Genomic DNA, 20,422 nt, shown 5'->3' on the forward strand with positions numbered 1-20,422 from the left:
CCGGCCCTGGCCCCGCTGGCTCTCCGACTCGCCTCCCCGCCGCCACTGCAGAGCCGGAGGAGGTGCGGCGGGAGTCGGGACCTGCGCGGGGAGGGGCCACGGGGAAGGGGGCGGCGGGGCGGAGCGGCGCGGAAAGGTGGGGTCGGCTGGGGCGGGGCCCGGGGGAAGGGACCCTGAAGCGGCTGCTCCCGAGCTTGCCAGGCTAAGGGTCGTTAACTGGGGAGGATGGTGAGGGAGACATGAGACACGCGCGCATCCACCCACCCATCTATCCATCCATCCATTTATCCATCTCTCTATCCATCCGTTCAACACAAATTTACCTAGCATCTACTCTGTGCTAAGCTCTGGGGAGTCAACCCGGTCCCACAGACTAGGGGAAAGCCGGCAACTAAACCAACACTTTAAGTAGATACGCTCACTGCCTTGGAGTTCAGGACGTTATGGAAGCACCTGAGAAGTACTTACTACTCTGGCTTGGCTGCCGGGATTGCAGGAGCAATCTGGGGATGCGAGGTGCGGGGGAGGGGAGGGTGGGAGGAAACCAATCATTACCTTACCCCAATCACCCTCAACCCTCATTCAAGCTTCCCGCCTTGTTCTGCCCCACTCACAGGTAGGTTCCCACCTTTCGAGGCAAAGAACTGCGCCCTGCTGATGACAGTTAAATTGAGGTAGAATCCATGTCGTCAAAGAACGAAATTTGTGACGGGTGGTTACAGCATGGTTGATTCCTGCTGTGGAATGAATGAATAAGTTACAACTTAAGCTCCTCTTCCACGCCAGACCCTTCACCTCCACCCAAAAGAGTCCCAGGAATCTGGAAAGATATCTTTGGAGGAGGTAACATTTGCTTGAAGAATGAATGGAACTTTAATTTTTCTCTCACTCATTGTTCCAAAAATCAGTGTGAAAGTATGATTCTGATAAATGGCACTGGAATATAAGCACAGGGAGAAAAACCTGAGTAAAGGCAGCCAGAGTGGGCCCTGGAAGTGTTCTTCTTCCATCCGCCCCACCCCCATTCTCCCAGGTGTTTAGGTAAGAGATTTTAGGTTATCAGCATCGCTGAAGTACCAAAACTGGATGTTTTGTTCAAGAAAGACGACGGTCAACTGTACTATGAGGGTCAGGATCTGAAATTCCCCATCAGCTACTCCACGGCATGGCCCAGAGTCTCCAGGTGTGTAGCTGGTCTAAAGTCTGGTGTCACACTAGGTCCCTGGGCTATGGCCAGTAAGTGTAGAACAGGAGTTTGTAACTCGGACAGGTCTATGGACAGGCTTCAGTGAATGCACAATGTTTTGTGTACAGATAAGAACATTTTTCTGGGGAGATTTTATCGCATTTTAAAAGAAGTCCTCAACACCTTCCCATTCCCCTGACCCCCATCTCCTCTCCAAAGTTAAGAAACCGTACTCTAGGGATCCTGTACCCCTTCTCAGACTAAGAGAATCGAGAAGTGAGGGAAGGCTCTACCCTTCTTGAGGGAGAAATTGTTGCTGGTTTACTGTAGATGCAGTTACATGGAAACTACAACTCCCAGAGATCCGTGCGACAGTTCCAGTGCTTATTGGTCAGAGGGAAGGACCCTAACCAATAGACAGAGGGCATTGTAGGGCTTGCCAAGTTACCGCTCACCTATCAGTGGCCCGGGAGCCGATACTTCCGGTATTCGCTCAGGGCTCCAGATCCTCAGGACCCGGGAGTCTTATTTTCTGTGGGCAGTCAGGCCAAAGGTATTGTTGTGTCCGTTCCTGCCTAAGCCTAGCTGGTTTTGGGAGGCTGTGGGTGGGCGGAGAGGGAGATGGAGGGGCCAGTACTTGTTGGGGAGTGGGGAGGAGACCCAGGAGTGCAGAGAGGATGGGGAGAATGGGAGTAGGGAACTCGCGTGCGTAGGGCTAGCGGCTGAGGATGAGCGAGGGGTGGCTTTAAACGTTTGAATATATTCCATGTGACTCATTAGTGATACTTGTGGGAATATATCCTAAAGAAGCCATCGGAAATGAAGAACATGCTTTATGCATAAAGACCTTTATCACAGAGTTATTTATGATAAGATAAAGTTGGCACAACCAGGTGTCTCAACAGTGAGGAAAAATGCGACTTCACTAAATGCATATTAAGTGGCTTTTTAAAATAATTTGTAGGGGCGCTTTGGGTGGCCCAGTCAGTTAAGCTGTCCCACTTCGGCTGAGGTCATGATCTCACAGTTCACAAGTTCGAGCCCCACGTGGGGCAGGCACTGTGCTGACACCTCAGAGCCTGGAGCCTGCTTCAGATTCTGTGTCTCCTTGTCTCCCTGCCCTTTCCCTGCTCTCACTCTGTCTCTCTCGCAAAAATAAACAAAAATTTAAATAAATAATAATTTATAAATTTTAAGTAACATGGGAAAATGCTAATATATAATAAGTGAAAAAATCGTGATATGAAACTGTACAGTATGGTTGAAAAATTTTTAACCAAAACTACATAGAAAAAAAAGCCAGAGGGATGTAGTCATAATTTTTTCCCTTTGGATGAGTGGTTTTTCGTGAATTTAGCTTTTTACCTTTCCTGTGTGTTAATTTTTTTAAAAAGTGTGAAGAACTTGAAATTATTTTATAATCGAAACACAACAAACAGAAAAACAAGTTGGAGGTTATGTAGTTCTGTTTAAACCTACTGGAAATGGTCCAGTTTGCCTAAGCCCCTTGATTCTCACCATGAGTTGTCTTTAGAGATTAAAAACAAGAATTAAATGGTCATAGGCTGAGCAGCAGGTCCTGATTCTGACCATCTCTCCCCTGAACTAATAAAACAGTGGCTTTTCATTCCCTAAAACTCCCTGAAATCTTATAGTCTGAGGGTTGAGAGACTAACAAGTATACAGTTAGCATCAGGCAGAATTTAGATATTTTAAAGGATACAAAATAATTGGGGGACACCTAAAGGCTATTTCAACCTTTGTCCTCTTGGCTGTCTGATCTTTCACAGCCAGACTGTCCACTGCTTTGGCTTTAACTATCTACATTATGACAGTGACTCCCAAATCCTTAACCTCTGACTGCCTAAGGCACATTGCTACCTATAGACATCTTAGATGAAGCAGATCTAATACAAAATTTCTTACCCTTCCAATGTTTGAAGCACACTCTGCCTTCTATATCTCTGATTAATGGTTCAACAGTTTCGTAAGCAAAAGTCTACATGTTATCCTCAATTCCCCTTTCTTCCTCACCACTCATATCCTACCTGATGTCATTATTTATTCAATCTGCATTAGAAATATCTCTGGAGGGGTGCCTTCGTGGCTCAGTAGGTTGAGGATCAGACTCTTGATTTCGCCTCAGGTCGTGATCCCAGGATAGTGGGATCGAGCCCTGCATTGGGCTCCATGCCCAGCGTAGAGCCTGCTTGTGATTCTCTCTTTCCCTCTGCCCCTCTCCCACTTTCTCCCACTCTTGCTCTCTCTAAAAAAAGAAAAAGAAAAAACAAAGAAAGATCTCTTGAATCAGGTACTCTTTCTCTTCGGAAGTAGCTACAAACTTGGCTTACTTTCTCATTGTGAGAAATTCAAACTATCTCATGACTCTTCATTAAACTTATCAGCCTGGGGTGCCTGGGTGGCTCAGTCCGTTGGGCGTCCGACTTCGGCTCGGGTCATGATCTTGCGGTCCGTGAGTTCGAGCCCCACATCGGGCTCTGTGCTGACAGCTCAGAGCCTGGAGCCTGTTTCAGATTCTGTGTCTCCCTCTCTCTCTGACCTTCCCCCATTCATGCTCTGTCTCAAAAATGAATAAACGTTAAAAAAAAAAAATTTAAACTTATCAGCCTGGGGCGCCTGGGTGGCTCAGTCGGTTGGGCGTCCGACTTCGGCTCGGGTCATGATCTTGCGGTCCGTGAGTTCGAGCCCCGCGTCGGGCTCTGTGCTGACAACGCAGAGCCTGGAGCCTGCTTCGGATTCTGTGTCTCCTGTCTCTCTGCCCCTCCCCTGCTCATGCTCTGTGTGTGTGTGTGTGTGTGTGTGTGTGTCTCTCTCTCAAAAATAAATAAACATTAAAAAAATTAAAAAAAAAAAAAAGAGCCTTGTTCCTTGTCAGGTCCATCCTGTGCTTTGTCATGTGAATGTGTGCTGGTTCCTCCAAATTCCTCAGCATGCCCTTTATGATCAGAGATAGAAGGTTGGAAAGGTATATCAATCTCAGATAATTTAAAGACTGAAATACCTTGCTAAGACATTTGAAAGAACTTTTTTATATATATAGACTGTAGAGACAAAGTATTTGAGCAGAAGAACAAAATGCGCATAGCTGTGATTTTTTTTTTAATGTTTTATATATTTATTTTGAGAGAGGGAGAGAGAGAGAGAGAATCCCAAGCAGGCTCTGTGCTGCGAGTGCAGAGCCCAGTGTGGAGCTCAATCCCGCGAACCATGACATGACCTGAGCTGAGATCAGGAGTCAAGACGGTTAACCGACTGAGCCACCCAGGTGCCCCTGACCATAGCTGTGATTTTTTAAAAAGATGATTCTACCCAATCATATAAAGCATCCAGGCTCTGTGGGAAGGAAGAGGCTGGTATCCAGAAGACTTCTTGTTCTAGCCTACTAAAGAGGGAGAGGTGGTCGGGACCTAAACTAGCAATGGATTACAAAGGATTGCAACAGATTTTTGTAATCTTTGTTAGGTTTTTGAGAAAAATGTGCCAAATTTCTTCTTGTTACCAAGGGTGAAAATATTAAAATTAATTCTTCTGAAAATCTTAGTAACATTATCATGTTTGTTTTTCTCTTATTTACAAATCCTTATTCTGTGCTACCCCTGGCCATATACACCCTCAATGACATTAGACTGAATTGGTAGCCTAAAACATATATAAATTGCCTTTGATATAATTGGCCCATTAGGAATTTTCTCTGCCTAGGAAAATGTATCATGCATTATTTATCAATAAAAGTCTTTTAAAAGTGCATGAGTAGATATTAGAGGAAAACATATATTATCTTATATAAGACCAGTGGGCTAGAGATGGCAGTTTTCTTCATTAATAGTGACAAGGGACTTATTTTCCATTTAGCAAGCCACTACAGACCCACTTAATCTGACATCATGTGTAGAAGCATAGTAGACAATTCCTTCTTAGTAAAAGACTCTACAAACAAGGATAAGGCCAGCAAAGAGGCATGAGAAATAACTTGCAGATGAGTTAAAAGCAAATCACCAGGCAGTTTGGTAGAGAATATGTTTCTGTGGATGTAGAGTCCAAAGACAACTTCTCAAGTTCTGTCTTTGACACATACTACTCAGTAAAACAGGGTTGAAAAATGTCCACTGGGTTCAGTGACATAGATGGCACTGGTGGCTTGGTTTTAAAAAGGTGGTAATAGGGTCAATTTGGGGGGTTAAGAAGAGAGTGGTGAGGAGATGCCTGGCTGGCTCAGTCAGTGGAATGTGCTACTCTTGATCTTGGGGTTATGAGTTCAAGCCCCAGGTTGGGTATAGAGATTACTTAAAACGAAATCTTTGGGGTGCCTGGGTGGCTGTCAGTTAAGCATCTGACTCTTGGCTTCCACTGTATGTGAGATCGAGCCTCGTGTTGGGCTCTGCTTGCTGACAGTGCAGAACCTGCTTGGGATTTCTCTTTCCCTCTCTCAAAACAAACAAACCAATGATGGGGCGCCTGGGTGGCTCAGTCAGTTAAGTGTCTGACTTCAGCTCAGGTCATGTTCTCACGGTTCGTGAGTTTGAGCCTTGCATCAGGCTCTGTGCTGACAGCTCAGAGCCTGGAGCCTGCTTCAGATTCTGTATTTCCCTGTCTCTCTCTCTACCCCTCCCTTGCTGATGCTCTCTTTCTCTCTGTCTCAAAAGTAAATAAACACTAAAAAAAAAAAAAAAAAAAGCAATGAAAAACAAACAAAATAACAATAAAATCTTTAAAAAAACTTTAAGAGTTAAACACAGTTCTTAAAGATTTTTTTGTTTAATGAATGCTAGTTTAATGAACAATTTTACCAAGATAATTACAATTCATTTCTATCCCTGTGCTTTATATTTTTATTTAAATTTCACAAACTTCTGTTGGTCAAAAAGAATATAATGTTTTTTCATTAAGTTATTTAGCTAGTGTACTCTTTGTTAGTATTTATTTATAAATAATAATATTTTTAATATTTATTTGTTATAATCAATATAATAATATTGTTAATATTATTTATTATGCTACTCTGTTTCTCAATAAGTCAACTAGGTGAAAATTCTTGTTTTTTGTCCTAAAATTAATCTTTCACAGTCATTTATTGTTGCAACATTTTATTCTTACAACCATTATTACACATACAAATATATATCAACTCACTGATAGAATTTTGAAATAGAATGTACCTGAAGGTACAATTTTTGCCCTTTAAATAAAGAATGCTTATCATATTTGTCTATATTTGAAAGTAAATACTTATCATTTAGATAAATTAGAATATCCAATTTATTCTCATTACTGCCTTATTCTTATCTGACCTTATGTATCTTAAATATGCGTGGACACACACATTCAGGGATGCTAGAAAATGACATTAAGGCATTAGGCTGTTCAGTTTTCCAAAGGCTAAAATCCAAGCCAAATAGATTTTGGCTGAATACAAAGGCAAAGCCAGCTTTTGATGCACTTGAACTTGAAGCTCACTACTAAAGCCACAGTAAACCAGGTTCTGTATATATGATGATGCAAGGAAAGATTTTTATACTGTGGCACTGATACAGACTCTACATTATAATAATCACTCGAAATAAAGATGTTTTTTCCCCTGGAACTATCCTAGGAAGAAAATGTTTGATTGTTGTAAAATCCTGTGTTAATTTTATAAAATATAAAAATTATATAAACATATGATTTATTAACATTGTTTGATTATTTGTCGTCATGATTTAAATGACAAGTATGAGTTAAGACCTGGAAACTTGTGCTAATATGTATATGTAAACTATGGCTAATATGTATGGTTGCTTAACCTTTTTTTTTTTTTTTTTTTTTACCATATAGGAAATGAGAAATGCTATTATATGGCTGCATTAGGACTATATGGACCAGTAGGGGAGGGAAATATCTCTTAATATATATTCCCCCATTGTTTTGGTTGTTTTAAGAGGCTGGATTATTGGGGCACCTGGGTGACATAGTCACTCTTTTTTTTTTTTTTTTTTCAATTTGAGAGGGAGCATGAGTCAGTCTGACTCTTGATTTCCGCTCAGGTCATGATCCCAGGGTGGTCAGATAGAGCCTTTGTTGGGCTCCAAGTTGAGTGTGGAGCCTGTTTAAGATTCTCTCTCTCTCTCTCTCTCTCTCTCTCTCTCTCTCTCTCTCTCCTTCTGCCCCTCTCTCTGACTCGCACTCTCTCTCAATTGAAAAAAAAAAAAAAAAAAGAGGAGGGATTATTTAACAGACTTAGAAAGCATGTCCAAATATAGTCCAAAGAGGTTTACTTACAGTATCATAAGAGCCTAAAGCAACAAAAATGTGATCACAACACAACCCCTGGCAATACTGTGACCCAATTAGAAACTCCTTTTATGATGTAATGGATACAGCATTCCATCTGAAAATACTTGACAGGCAAAGAAGTTAAGTTTTTAACTTAAGTCTCATTTTTACTCTCAAAGACCTTGTGCGTTAGTTGTGAAATGTGAGGTAGTACATGAAAGAGTAACTGGTAATTGCAGATAATAAACTGAAGATGTCACATGAGAGCTGTATGCTGTAAGGCTATAGGAGTTAAGAGGAGGAAAGTATCAGATTTAGCAGGATGATTAAAGAAGACCCTTTGGAAGAGATAGTAATTAAGCTGGGCCATCAGTTCCCCTGTCATTGATTGAGTGTTTTGAATGGGCCGAGTATTGTAACTATGAAGATGACCAACTAGAAATAAGACTGGAGGGATAGGAGGTCCACAACGGGTAGGGGTTCGAATGCCCAACTGAGGAATTCAGACTTTATCCTATAGGACAGTGCTGCCCAGCAGAACTTTCTTCAGTGATGGAGATGTTCTATTCTCCTCTGCCCAATGTGATAGCCACTAGCCACATGTGACTGTTGACCACTTGAAAAAGACTAGTGTGACTGAGGAACTGATTTTTTATTTTAATTAAATTTGCAAAGCACATACGGTTAGTAGCTACTGTATTGAACAGTGCAGCTGTGGGCAGTAGGTAGTATCTGCCTTTTTTTTTTTTTTTTTAATGTTTATTTGGTGGGGGGAAGGGAGAGAATCCCAAGCAGGCTCCTTGCTCAGCACAGAGCCTGACACAGGGCTCGATTCCACAACCCTCGATTCCATGTGAGATCATGATCTGAGCTGAAAATCAAGAGTCAGACACTTAACTGACTGAGCCACCCAGGTGTCCCGAATTTTGTTTTTAACATCTGCCAATTTTTAAGCTGATAAATGATATACTTAAAAGGATATTTTAAGACTGGTTTTGCACAAGATGGACTAGAGAAAGAGGTAGGGAAACCAAGTAGGAGGCAATTATTACAGCCAACTAGGTTTGCAGTAACAGCGATCTAATTCAGGATAGTACTGGTGGGAATGATAAGAAGGACTGGATTCAGGAACAGTTCTAAGAATTAATAAGACTTGGTCACCAACTGAGAAGGCAGGAGAGTAGTCAAATGGAGTCCTGAGTTTTTAGCCTGAGTGAATGTGAGAATGGCAATATCCATTAACAGAAATTGAGGAGCTGCTGTGGAGAGCAAAAAAGGCTTTTTTTTTTTTTCCTTCCATGCAGGTCCAGTTTGAAATGAATGGGGGCAGGGCTAATATCAGCCATAATGTGAAGCCTAACATATAATTGAATAGCATTGTAGCACAGCAGATCTGACAGTAATAAACAGAGGTAACAATTAAAAACATGAGAGTAGGTGACACTGGAAGGAAGGAAATGTGAGAACAGTGATAGGGACTGAGTACTAACTAAACTTGTGGACCCTATCCACATCTAGAAAAAAGTTGGGACACAAGCTGAATTCCCACCTATAGTGGAATCTTTGAGTGCATTACGGCATACCTTGCAGCTACTAATGGGGCTACTTAAAAGATTGAGGAAGATCTGTTTGTTACTGACTTGAAAAAGTACCCGTGATTTAAATAAATTAGTGAATAGTATGTAACATATGAGATCCCTGTGGTTATTGTTGGTCCTTTTTTTAAAACCCCTTCCTAATTTGGGGGCAGCTGCCCTTTGTGTGAGTGTTGGTGGGAAAGCAGAACCCCCGTCCCTTATGACAGAAGCCTTTGTGGGGACCCCTCTTTCTCCCCATCCTGGCAGCTAGAGCAGGACTTGGAAGCTAGGCCAAGCCAGTGGGAAGTTTCCCCCTGGACCCCTATTCGGAATCTTAAGCAATTGTTACCAAGTGAAGGGGCAGTGAAGTTAGATTCTCAGCCACTAATGTGTTGAGAGAGTGGTAGCCATGGTTTATTCCGTCTAGCTAGCCTCACTTGGTTTCTGCTTGTTTTTCTGATCCTGGTTCTTGAGATTTTTTTTTTACTTAAGTTAGCCAGAGTGGATTCCGTTGTTAGTACCCAGGAACTTTGACTTAAACCCCCTTTTTTTGTTTAAAAGAAAAAAAAAAACTTAGCACATATAAAATTCTTTTTTTTTTTTTTTTGGATAAGTTTCTTTAATGGTTTCAGAGGCTACACACCAAATTGTTAACAGTGCTTTTATCAAGGACTTGAGTTTGGGGAGGGGAGGTGTTGGCATGGGGTAGGAGGAAACATTTCATTTTATTGTAGAAACTTCTGGTTTGTCTCAATTTCATTGCAGTGAACATGTACTTCTTTAGTAATTTAAATTCCTTAAAAAAAAAAAACAAAAACCTTAAGAATGAAAAAAATTGAAGATAATATTTCCCTAACCTACTTTGTATTCTTGCAAAAGATTGTTGCAAGGAGCAAATGTGATAGGGAATGTGAAAATGGTCTGAAAATTATTAAGTGCTATTTGAATATGGTGAAGTAGAAATAGCAACAGTGACTCTTTGAGTGTCATTTCGCTGAGGAGGTAAAAGCCATTTTGAAGGGAGTTGAGGAAATAAGTGCTAATAAAGTCAGAGATGTGAATATCAGTTAATGCTTGACTTGGCAGTGAAAGAAGAATAGAAATTAGATGGTGAAAGAGGTTTTTCTCAATATTTTAATTTGAGAAATTTTTAACTTAAAAGTTGAAAGTACCAGGAATATCAATATAGCCTCAGTCTAGATTCAGGATTTATTAACATTTTGCTACATCTGTTTTATCTCTCTGTGTTTCTATATAAAATGTGTAGGGTTTGGTGTTTCTGATTTAAAAAAAAAAAAATTTTTTTTTACATTTATTTATTTTTGAGAAACAGAGTGAGACAAAACGTGAGTGGGGGAGGGGCAGAGAGAGAAGGAGACACAGAATCTGAAGCAGGCCCCAGGCTCCAAGCAAGGGGTCAGCACAGAGCCTGATGAGGGGCTCGAACCCACGAACTGTGAGATCATGACCTGAGCCGAGGTCGGACACTCAACCGACTGAGCCACCCAGGTGCCCCTGGTGTTTCTGGATTTAGCTAAGCCATTTGAAAGCAAATTGTAGGCATCATGACACTTTACCCCAAATACTCCAACATCATATTTTAACAGCAAGGACATTCTCCTACATGACCATAATACCGTGTTCACACTTAAGATTAAGAACTCTAGGGGCGCCTGGGTGGCGCAGTCGGTTAAGCGTCCGACTTCAGCCAGGTCACGATCTCGCGGTCCGTGAGTTCGAGCCCCGCGTCGGGCTCTGGGCTGATGGCTCAGAGCCTGGAGCCTGTTTCCGATTCTGTGTCTCCCTCTCTCTCTGCCCCTCCCCCGTTCATGCTCTGTCTCTCTCTGTCCCAAAAATAAATAAACGTTGAAAAAAAAAATATTTAAAAAAAAAAAAAAAAAAGATTAAGAACTCTAAGGCTCCTGGGTGGCTCATTTGGTTAAGCATCTGACTCTTGATTTCAGCTCAGGTCATGATCTCATGGTTCATGGGTTAGAGCCCCACATGGGGCTCTGTGCTGACAGAGCAAAGCCTGCTTGGGATTCTCTCTCTCCTCTCTCTCTGCTCCTCCCCCGCTTGCACACACTCTCTCAAAATAAATAATAAACGTTTTTTTTAAAAAGAAAATAACTCCACAGTATCTCCTAATATCTATTGCATATTCAAATTTCTCCAATTCTAAAAATATCTTTTTTTAATAGAAAATTTTATTTCCGGGGCACCTGGGTGGCTCAGTCGGTTAAGCATCTGACTTCTATTTGGGTCATGATCTCGAGGTTCCTGGGTTTGAGCCCCACATCTGGCTCTGTGCTGACAGCTCAGAGCCTGGAGCCTGCTTTGGATTCTGTGTCTCCCTCTTTCTCTGCCCCTCCCCCACTTACACTCTGTCTCTGTCTCTCTCTCTCTCAAAAATAAACAAACATTAAAAAGAAAGTTTTATTTCATCAATTCAAGAGCTGATCAAAGTTTATATGTTACATTTGCTTGTTATGGCTCAGTCATGTCTTTTAATCTGTCGCATGCCTTTGACCTTTTATCCCCTTGAAATATTGACCTGTGAAAGGCCTAAACCAATTGTCTTATAAAATGTCCTACGTTTTGGATTTGTCTGATTATAGTCTCATGGTAAAACTTTCCTTCTTAATGATTTCAGATACCCTTTATCAAAGAGGATGGAGTTGGGAAAAGGAAGACTTCTCAGGACTGGGCTGAATGCATTGTATCAGGCAGTACACCCAGTTCATGGCCTTGTCTGGACTAATGGGAACCAGGTAGTCCTGACTGATTTACAGCTTCACAGTGGAGAGGCCAGGTTTGGGGACTCAGAGGTCATTGGACAGTTTGAACATGTGTATGGAGTGTCTTGGGCCCCACCTGGCACAGCTGACATGCCTGCTCTGCTCGCTGTGCAGCACAAGAAGCGTGTCATTGTGTGGCAGCTATGTCCCAGCAGTACGGGGACGAACAAACGGCTGATGTCTCAGACCTGTGAGATTAGAGAATCACTCCCTGTCCTTCCCCAGGGCTGTGTGTGGCATCCAGAAAGTGCTGTCCTGGCTGTGTTGACTGCGCAGCGTGTCTCCGTTTTCCACAGTGTTCACTGCGACAGTTCCCGGGTGAACGCGGACATTGACACCCAGGGCCTCATTCACTGTGCGTCTTGGACCCAGGATGGCCAGAGGCTGGTGGTGGCAGCTGGCAGCAGCCTGCATTCCTACATTTGGGACAGTGCTCAGAAGACTCTTCGCAGGTGCTCCTTCCACCCAGTGTTTGATGTGGACAGCTCTGTGCGCTCCATCAGAGCCACCGTGGACTCACAGGTCGCTGTAGCCACTGAGCTCCCACTAGATAAGATCTGTGGCTTAAATGCATCTGAAATCTTTGATGTTCCACCTAGCGGTGAAGACCCTTGTCTGTGTACTTTCCCGGTTATTGATGAAGTACCCACCACGGGTAAGGGGGCAGTTGCTTCTAAAACAAGTGTTGAAACATCAGTTTCTCCCCTTTCTTCCTTTTCAGATCCTCTGGATCTAACTCATATGCATTTCAATACGTCAAAGTCTGAGGGTAGTTCTCTTATTTGTCTAAGAAAAAAAGACTACTTGACAGGAACTGGCATGGATTCTTCACATCTGGTCCTTGTGACCTTTGAGAAGGAGGTTACGCAGACCAGAAAAGTCACCATTCCAGGCATTCTTGTTCCTGATCTAATAACATTTGATCTTAAAGCTCAGGTGGTAGCAGTGGCTTCTAATACTTCCAATATAATTTTTATCTATTCTGTCATCCGATCGTTTATACCAAACATCCAGCAGATTCAACTTGAGAAAAGTGAAAGACCAAAAGGTATGTGTTTCTTGACAGATAAGTTATTATTAATTTTGGTTGGAAGACAAAAATCCACTGATTCAGCTTTTCTTCCTTCTTCAAAGACTGATCAGTATATCATTCGTTTGATTGTTAGAGAAGTAACATTGGAAAAAGAATTGCCAGTAACATCGAGTGAAAACCAGAGTGGATACTCTACTTTCAGTACTCCATTAAGTAAAATAGACAGAAAAAAGCTACTTGAAAGTCTTTCCCCAGATTTGTGTCACCAAAACAGAGGGCTCTTGACATCTGACAGCCGTAGTCAATGCGAAAGGCCTGGAAGAACCCTTATTGAAGAAATCAGGAGCCCTCCAAGCAGTATCTGTGATGGCTCCATAGCTCTCAGAACTCTAGATGCTGAGCCCGTTAACCGCTCAGTAACACCACCCAGGTCCAGCAGCACACCAGACCACACCAGCACTCCGGAACCTCCTAATTTGCCTCAAAGCAAGAACTCACAGAAGGAAAAGGAAACTTACCGACTGTCTAAGGAAATGGAAATTTTGTCTAGGACCCTGACTGAAGTGCAGCGATGTCTTTCTGAACTCACAGACGCTCTGCATAATGGGAAGAAGTCCTCTCCTGTGTATCCACTGTCTCGGGATCTGCCTTACGTGCACATCACTTACCAGGTAACTTCTGCTTTGAGGAGCTACCACTATACAGAAAAGCTCCTGCAGCCAGTGGGTACTGCAAGAAAAATCCACTGATGATGAAGATGGTGCTCTAGCTGAACTTCACTGAACTGGGCATGTTATGTCACAGGCAAGTTGTAATACCTTTCTGGGTTGGTTGGCTGCCAGCCAGACGGGCACACATACCAGTGTATAGTGTGATCGTATCACATGCATGGTGTAAAATATGAATGACGGTACTCATTCTGGCAATTTCTATTTAGGAAAAAAAAGAGTTTTCCTTATTGTGCCATCTTATGGGAGACTTTTCCTTATGCGTTGCAGAGAGAAAGGTCCATTTTAAAAAAATGTAATGCGTATGCAAACATTACACGAATGGGATTATAGCCTACCTGTTTTTATCACGAACACTTTCTTTCTCCATTGAACTTGGCCCTGCCCCCTGCCATAATTCACTTTATGGCAGCTTACTGTGGTTCTCTCCATATTTTAGTTCATAACTCATATAATCGTACACACTTCTTTGTATCTATAGGCCTATATGCGGGGCTGATGGTTTGTCATTGTTTTACAAAAACGGAGTCGTAAGTTGCGCTCTTCATGCTGAGAGGACGCTGCTTATTGAGGTGGTCCATTGTTGATAGACGTTCACGTTGCCTTTACTTCTTCACTGCTTCAGTCACTCCAAGCAGGGCTCTCATCGTACTCTTTTATGTATCTATTTGTATTCCTACTTTTATTTCTGTTGGGTTGGTTCCCAGAAGTAGAAGCGCAAATTTGAAAAGTACATATACATTTCTACTTTTAATACAGTTGCCAGATTGCCTTTCAGAGATTTTTTACTAAATGTATCATCATATGCCCACTCTCAACCTATGAGACTTCCTGTTCCTCACATCCTTACCAATCTGATAAGTGTGAAGTGCTTTTTACTTTCATTCATTTGTATTTCCTTTACTGTTAGTGAACTTGAGTATGTCTTTCATGGTTTTTGGCCCGCTGAATATGAACTGCCTATTGTTCATTTTTTTTTCCATTATCAGTTTATAAGAGTTTTTTGCTTATTATAGAAATTAACATACATGCAATAGTCTAGATTTGGTTGCATTGTTTTATTATATTAGTTTTTACATTTAAATTTTTAATCTTTCATTACATTTTGGTGTGTGGTCCACTTTTATTTTCTGAGAGATAACCAATTGTGCTAGGAGCTTTATTAAAAATCTATCTTTCGATGGGGCGCCTGGGTTGCTCAGTCAACTCTTGCTTTCAGCTCAGGTCATGACCTTGTGGTTCATGAATTCAAGCCCCACGTAAGGCTCTGCACTGACAGCACAGAGCCTGCTTGAGATTCTCTCCCTTTCTCTCTGTCCCTACCCCACTTGTGTGTGCTCTCTCTCACGCTCTCTCTGTCAAAGATAAATAAATAAACATTAAAAAAAAAAATACATCTTTCAGGGGCCTGGCTGACTCAGTAGGTGGAGTATGCAACTCTTGATCTCAGGGTCCTGAGTTCAAGCCCCACGTTGGCATAGAGCTTAATTTAAAAAAGAATCCATCTTTAATCCCACTGAACTTGATCTAACACATTTGTCATATATAAACTTATATGTACTGGGATCTAATTCTGAATTCTCCGTATTGTAACTACTATAATGCTGATCTCTTTATCTAGAACTTTACCAATATCACACTGATTTGATTGTGGACTTTTATATCTTCATTTTAAAAGATATTTGCAGAAAGTTGGTATCGAAATCATTGATAAGTAATATGTAAGTTATTATCTAATAGTTAAGAGGGGTCTTTTAATTAGTTTTTAAAAAAATTTTTTAATGTTTATTTATTTTTGAGAGAGAGAGAGAGAGAGCATGAGTGGCGGGAGAGGTACAGAGAGGGAGACACAGAATTTGAAGCAGGCTCCAGGCTCTGAGCTGTCAGTACGGAGCCCGACATGGGGTTTGAACTCATGAACTGTGAGATCATGACCTGAGCCAAAGTCTGATGCTCAACTGACTGAGCCACCAAGGCGCCCCTTAATTAGTTTTTTCTTAAAACTACTACTCTTGGACCAACTCAAAAGTATAGGTTTGTTTTTTGTTTCTTTATTTTTAATGTTTATTTTGAGGGGGAGGGGGTAAGGAGAGAATTCTAAGCAGTCTCTGTGCTGTCAGTGCCGAGCGGGCTTGATCTTATGACCATGAGATCATGACTGGAGCCGAGACCAAGAGTCAGACAGTTAACTGACTGAGCCATCCAGGCACCCCAGGATGTAGGTTTTTAAAAGAACCAAAGAATAGTTTAAAATAATTAAAATTTTTTATTATGAAAAATTGTAAACATAAAGAAAGACTAAATAACGAAATCTTTTATACCTATCATCTGGATTTAACTCTTGTTAATATTTTGCCATAATGGCTTCATTTTTTTTTTAAATTTTTCTTTTAAATCTTTATTTATTTTTGAGAGAGAGACAGCAGGCTCCAGGCTCTGAGCTGTCAGCACAGAGCCTGACGCAGGGCTCGAACTCACGAACCATGAGATCGTGACCTGAGCCAAAGTCAGCCACCCAACCAGCTGAGCCACCCAGGCACCCCTATTGCTTCATTTTTTTTTTTTTTTAACAATTTCCTAAAATACTTTAAGTAGGGATGTCATGGTATTTAAGCCATAAATATTTTGGGATCGAATCTTTTTGTTATGTTAAATAATGTAGCCAAAATCTCCTTATTTACAACTGGTTTAGTTAGAGTAATAGTAAATAGGATTTTAAAAAAAAACTACTTACACATTCTAGTTTTAAGAAATGTTAACTTTGTTGCTTCTGCAATCAGTTTAACAACTTTTATTTTTATATCTGAAGAAATCTCATTATGTAGGTCCTGTTGTTGAAAAAAGAGCTGTGCTTCTCTGCAATGGCAAACTAAGGCTCAGTACAGTTCAGCAGACTTTTGGCCTCTCTCTTATTGAAATGCTCCATGGTAGGTAAAATTCAGAAATTGACTCTACCCCACACCCCCCCTCTACCATTTTTTGTTTTGTAACTTTGTAATTTTCATTGATAACGAACCATTCAGTGGTTCACTAGATAATTAGGTATTGTTAATTGTCTACTATATACCCAAGGCTATAGAAAATATGGGTTCTGCCCTTAAGGAACTTACATATATATTCTAGCTGGAAGACCTAAATGTACACAGGAAAAAACTATGTCCATCAACTGATGAATGGATAAAGAAATTGTGGTTTATATACACAATGGAATACTACGTGGCAATGAGAAAAAATGAAATATGGCCTTTTGTAGCAACGTGGATGGAACTGGAGAGTGTGATGCTAAGTGAAATAAGCCATACAGAGAAAGACAGATACCATATGGTTTCACTCTTATGTGGATCCTGAGAAACTTAACAGGAACCCATGGGGGAGGGGAAGGAAAAAAAAAAAAAAAAAAAAAAAAAAAGGACGTTAGAGGGGGAGAGAGCCAAAGCATAAGAGACTGTTAAAAACTGAGAACAAACTGAGGGTTGATGGGGGGTGGGAGGGAGGGGCGGGTGGGTGATGGGTATTGAGGAGGGCACCTTTTGGGATGAGCACTGGGTGTTGTATGGAAACCAATTTGTCAATAAACTTCATATAAAAAAAAAAAAAAAAAAAAAAAAAAAAAAAGAAAAAACTAGAAAAAAGTTACAAAGAAATGTAAAAAAGCTGCAAAGAAATGACATAAAAACCTCATATATACCTGTTACACTAAACATAAAGGTCATAGCAGCATTTCTTAAAGGAGGTGTCATTTCAATAGGCAGCAAACATGTGGATGTGAAGGCCATTCCCAAATGCCAGAGGACTGAGTCATACCCGTACCATCAGGTGCACAGGATGGTTTTTTTATGCCTCATTCTTTTAATGGAAGCCACCACCACATTGAACATGGAATTTGTTTCATTTTTTTCTCCCCCTTAATATGTCAGCATCAGCTTTTTCCTGTTTTGACACATGCATCTGTGATATGACATCATAATTGTCATTTGTCCTGGGTGGGGTTAATACTCCATTCTGGGTGTACCATATTGTACTTTGCCATATTTTCTTTGGCATTTAAGTGGTTTCCAATTTTCGGCATCATCAATAGCACTAATAAAGACCTCTCTGCATATTTTACATGTTGTTTTTGGAAAGTATAGATTTTCAGAAGTGAAATTTTCAGAAGTGAGGCACAGTACATCTGAAAGAACCAGAGAAGGTCACAGGCTTGTGTTATGCTACTGGCCCTAGGTTACCCCAGAACAAACCATTCAGGATTATCTGGACCATTCTAGTCTATCTGCAGTCGGCTCAGCCTCCTAAGCTGTCTAGAGGTTGGTATGAACCTAAAGAATAAAGCTTCCTCCAGAGAGTAACTGTTCCCACCTTCACATAGTTTCTGGAGAAATTGCTTACGAGCGTGTAGATAGGGACACTCCACACACAACCCCTAACAACGTGTGCACTACATACACACTCATATGCATAGCACTAAGTGATAAATGCCTAGCCTGGGTAAAAGTGGATGTCCCCTAGCTATGCCTAAGTCATCAATGACCTCACCCTAAGTAGGACTCAGTCCTTCCAGCTTCCCATTCCCATCCGTGTGATAATCAGGTTCAGTATTACCAACTACTGGATTCTTACTCTCAAAAAAGTATTTGTCTTATTTTTCTTTAAAGAATAAGATGAGATATTCTAAATTACATATGTGTTTATTTCACTTTGCAGACTCACACTGGATCCTTCTCTGTGCTGATAGCGAAGGCTTCATCCCGTTAACTTTCACAACCACTCAGGAAATAACCATAAGAGATGGCAGCTCAAATGTCTTCAGAGACTCTGCCTCAGAGTCTTAATCCTGGTCCTTCTCTCGAAGTCTATAGAGAGCTTAGTGTCCAAAGTGTAGATGCCACCAGCTGTCCCACCCATTTAGGCAGTATGGCCTGATACCTTTTTTTTTTTTTTTTTTTTTTTTTGAGAGAGAGAGAGAATCCCAGGCAGGCTCTGCTGCTGTCAGCGCACAGCCCGACACAGGGCCCAAACCCACAAACCGTGAGATCATGACCTGAGCCAAAGTCAAGAGTCGGGCTCTCAACCAACAGAGCCACCCTGGTGCCCTGGCCTGATACTTGTTTGCAGAGTTATTTGCTGCATAGCTTTTCAGATGAGGCCATTACAGACAAGATCTGTCTTCCACCATGGACTCTTCTCAGCCGGGATTTGCATTGTCGCTCAGAAGTGAAGCACGTGCCATGGTTGGCTTGGCCACTTGCCCCCCATTTCCCCCAGGCTGAGGCTCACTGCTCTGTAGCAGAGCTCAGTCTTTGTTAGATGGCTCAAAAAGTGGTTGTTTATGTATTCATGACCGTGTGGTTTTGTCTAAGGGCAGAATTCCCAGAACAAAACAATATTATGGTACCATATGGATTGTGTTTTATGGTTTCTCTGAGGCTTTCTGTCCCTTGCCCAAAACCGTTAAAGCTGTCTTAGAAGCACTTAAAAGGTACTTCGGCATTGTTATAGATCATTTCCTTGGCTGATGAGAGCAAGAGGTACCAGAGAACATATGCTCCAGCATGTCCTGTTTACCCCAAACCAGCAGGAATCAGCAGAGCTCAAAAGAAGACCAAAAAAATCAACTGACTTCTGTGCCCAGCGCTACCTAGAACAGGAAGTCGTTCTGATGTTGGCTGGACCTGCCAGGATTTAAACCTAACTCTCTTGCTTCCTTAAAAAATTCTGGCTAACTATGGTCTAGATACTCCTAAAAACTAGTCCTAGCAGATTTCAAATGAAATTTCAAATGCTGTGATCCCTCTGGACCCCACCTGAGCGTGTGCGTGTGTCAATAGTGCAATGCCTAGCACAGAGGTCAGAGGCGTGATTCTATGCTGTCACTCCTCCTGATTTTCTCCCTGAAATGCTTCACCCCCCCATCCCCCAGTTTGGGGATCATAAAAATGTCCTGTTTTTCTCCCAGTACACTACCTTAGTTACATTGTCACTTTAATTTTGATGTTTTTCTTTTCCCTCCATTCAGGTCTTAGAGAAGTCTGTGAGAGAAAGTAGTTCAGAAAATTGGAAATTTCACTGAATCTAAGGTAGGTAGAAGTACGAGCTTATTATAATTATGGGCTCAAGTGCCACCTTAGTAAAGTGGAAAGAGCCCTGACTGCAACTTCAGATAGACACATCACCTCTCACGCACAATCATAAATTTCAGTGACGGCAGCACAACAGATTGATGGCTGTGTGGCTAGTCAGGGCACATCTGCAGATAAATTGTTTCAGCCATAGAGGTTCCATTAGCACATATGCATCTTTCTCCCCACTTTCCTTTAAAATTGTCTGGAAAGAAAGATTTTGTGCCCTTGGGGACTTCTGTCTGTCTGTTACCCTTTATGAAGATGGAGCTGGGATAAGAAAGAAGCGAGGGCCCATTTTGTGGTTCAGATGCATTAGGCAGCTGCTGGGATAATGGAAGCGGAGGCTGCTGGTCTGTAATCAGTAGCCTGAGAGCAGTGGCTGAGGACAGTCTGAGGCCTGGCTGCATTTGCAGAGGAAGTGTCTGCATGGGATGAAAGTACACTATTATGAAGCCTGCAGAGGGGGCCTGGGGACCCTGTAGTAAGATCAATGTGGGTGCCTCAAAGTATATGTTATGTTCACCATTTCCCTGGTCAGAGTCCTGTAAATGAGTCAATAAAATCACTAATGGTTGATGTGACTGTTGTGAATGTTTTGATGGTATTTTCTTTGTGATTATTGCCGGTATAAAGAAAAGTTCTTGATTTTTTGTTTGTGGATGTTGTCTCTGTATTTCTTCTGGCGGACAGTCTGGCATATAAATTATTTAT

The 20,422-nt window shown here is 41.5% G+C and overlaps 1 protein-coding gene across 1 annotated transcript; it reads left to right on the forward strand.

The window, feature by feature from the left end:
• The first annotated feature begins 1,669 nt into the window (after nucleotides 1-1,669).
• LOC115511075 (WD repeat and coiled coil containing) lies at nucleotides 1,670-20,287 on the forward strand. The gene is made up of 4 exons (XM_030311564.2): nucleotides 1,670-1,739; nucleotides 11,687-13,535; nucleotides 16,402-16,519; nucleotides 18,294-20,287. The coding sequence occupies exons 2-4, from the start codon at nucleotides 11,706-11,708 to the stop codon at nucleotides 18,419-18,421; spliced, it is 2,076 nt and encodes a 691-aa protein (XP_030167424.1). The 5' UTR covers nucleotides 1,670-1,739; nucleotides 11,687-11,705; the 3' UTR covers nucleotides 18,422-20,287.
• The last annotated feature ends 135 nt before the right edge of the window (nucleotides 20,288-20,422 follow it).

Source organism: Lynx canadensis, chromosome A3 (genome assembly GCF_007474595.2).
Source record: "Lynx canadensis isolate LIC74 chromosome A3, mLynCan4.pri.v2, whole genome shotgun sequence".
Taxonomy (NCBI): Eukaryota; Metazoa; Chordata; class Mammalia; order Carnivora; family Felidae; genus Lynx; species Lynx canadensis.

Excerpts from the sequence above, each read along its gene's own strand:
- LOC115511075 (XM_030311564.2), top strand. The coding sequence starts at position 11,706 with ATGGAGTTGGGAAAAGGAAGACTTCTCAGGACTGGGCTGAATGCATTG. Across the intron at positions 13,536-16,401 it reads ACGTGCACATCACTTACCAG|AAATCTCATTATGTAGGTCC; the intron begins GTAACTTCTGCT and ends TTATATCTGAAG. Across the intron at positions 16,520-18,293 it reads TCTTATTGAAATGCTCCATG|ACTCACACTGGATCCTTCTC; the intron begins GTAGGTAAAATT and ends TTCACTTTGCAG.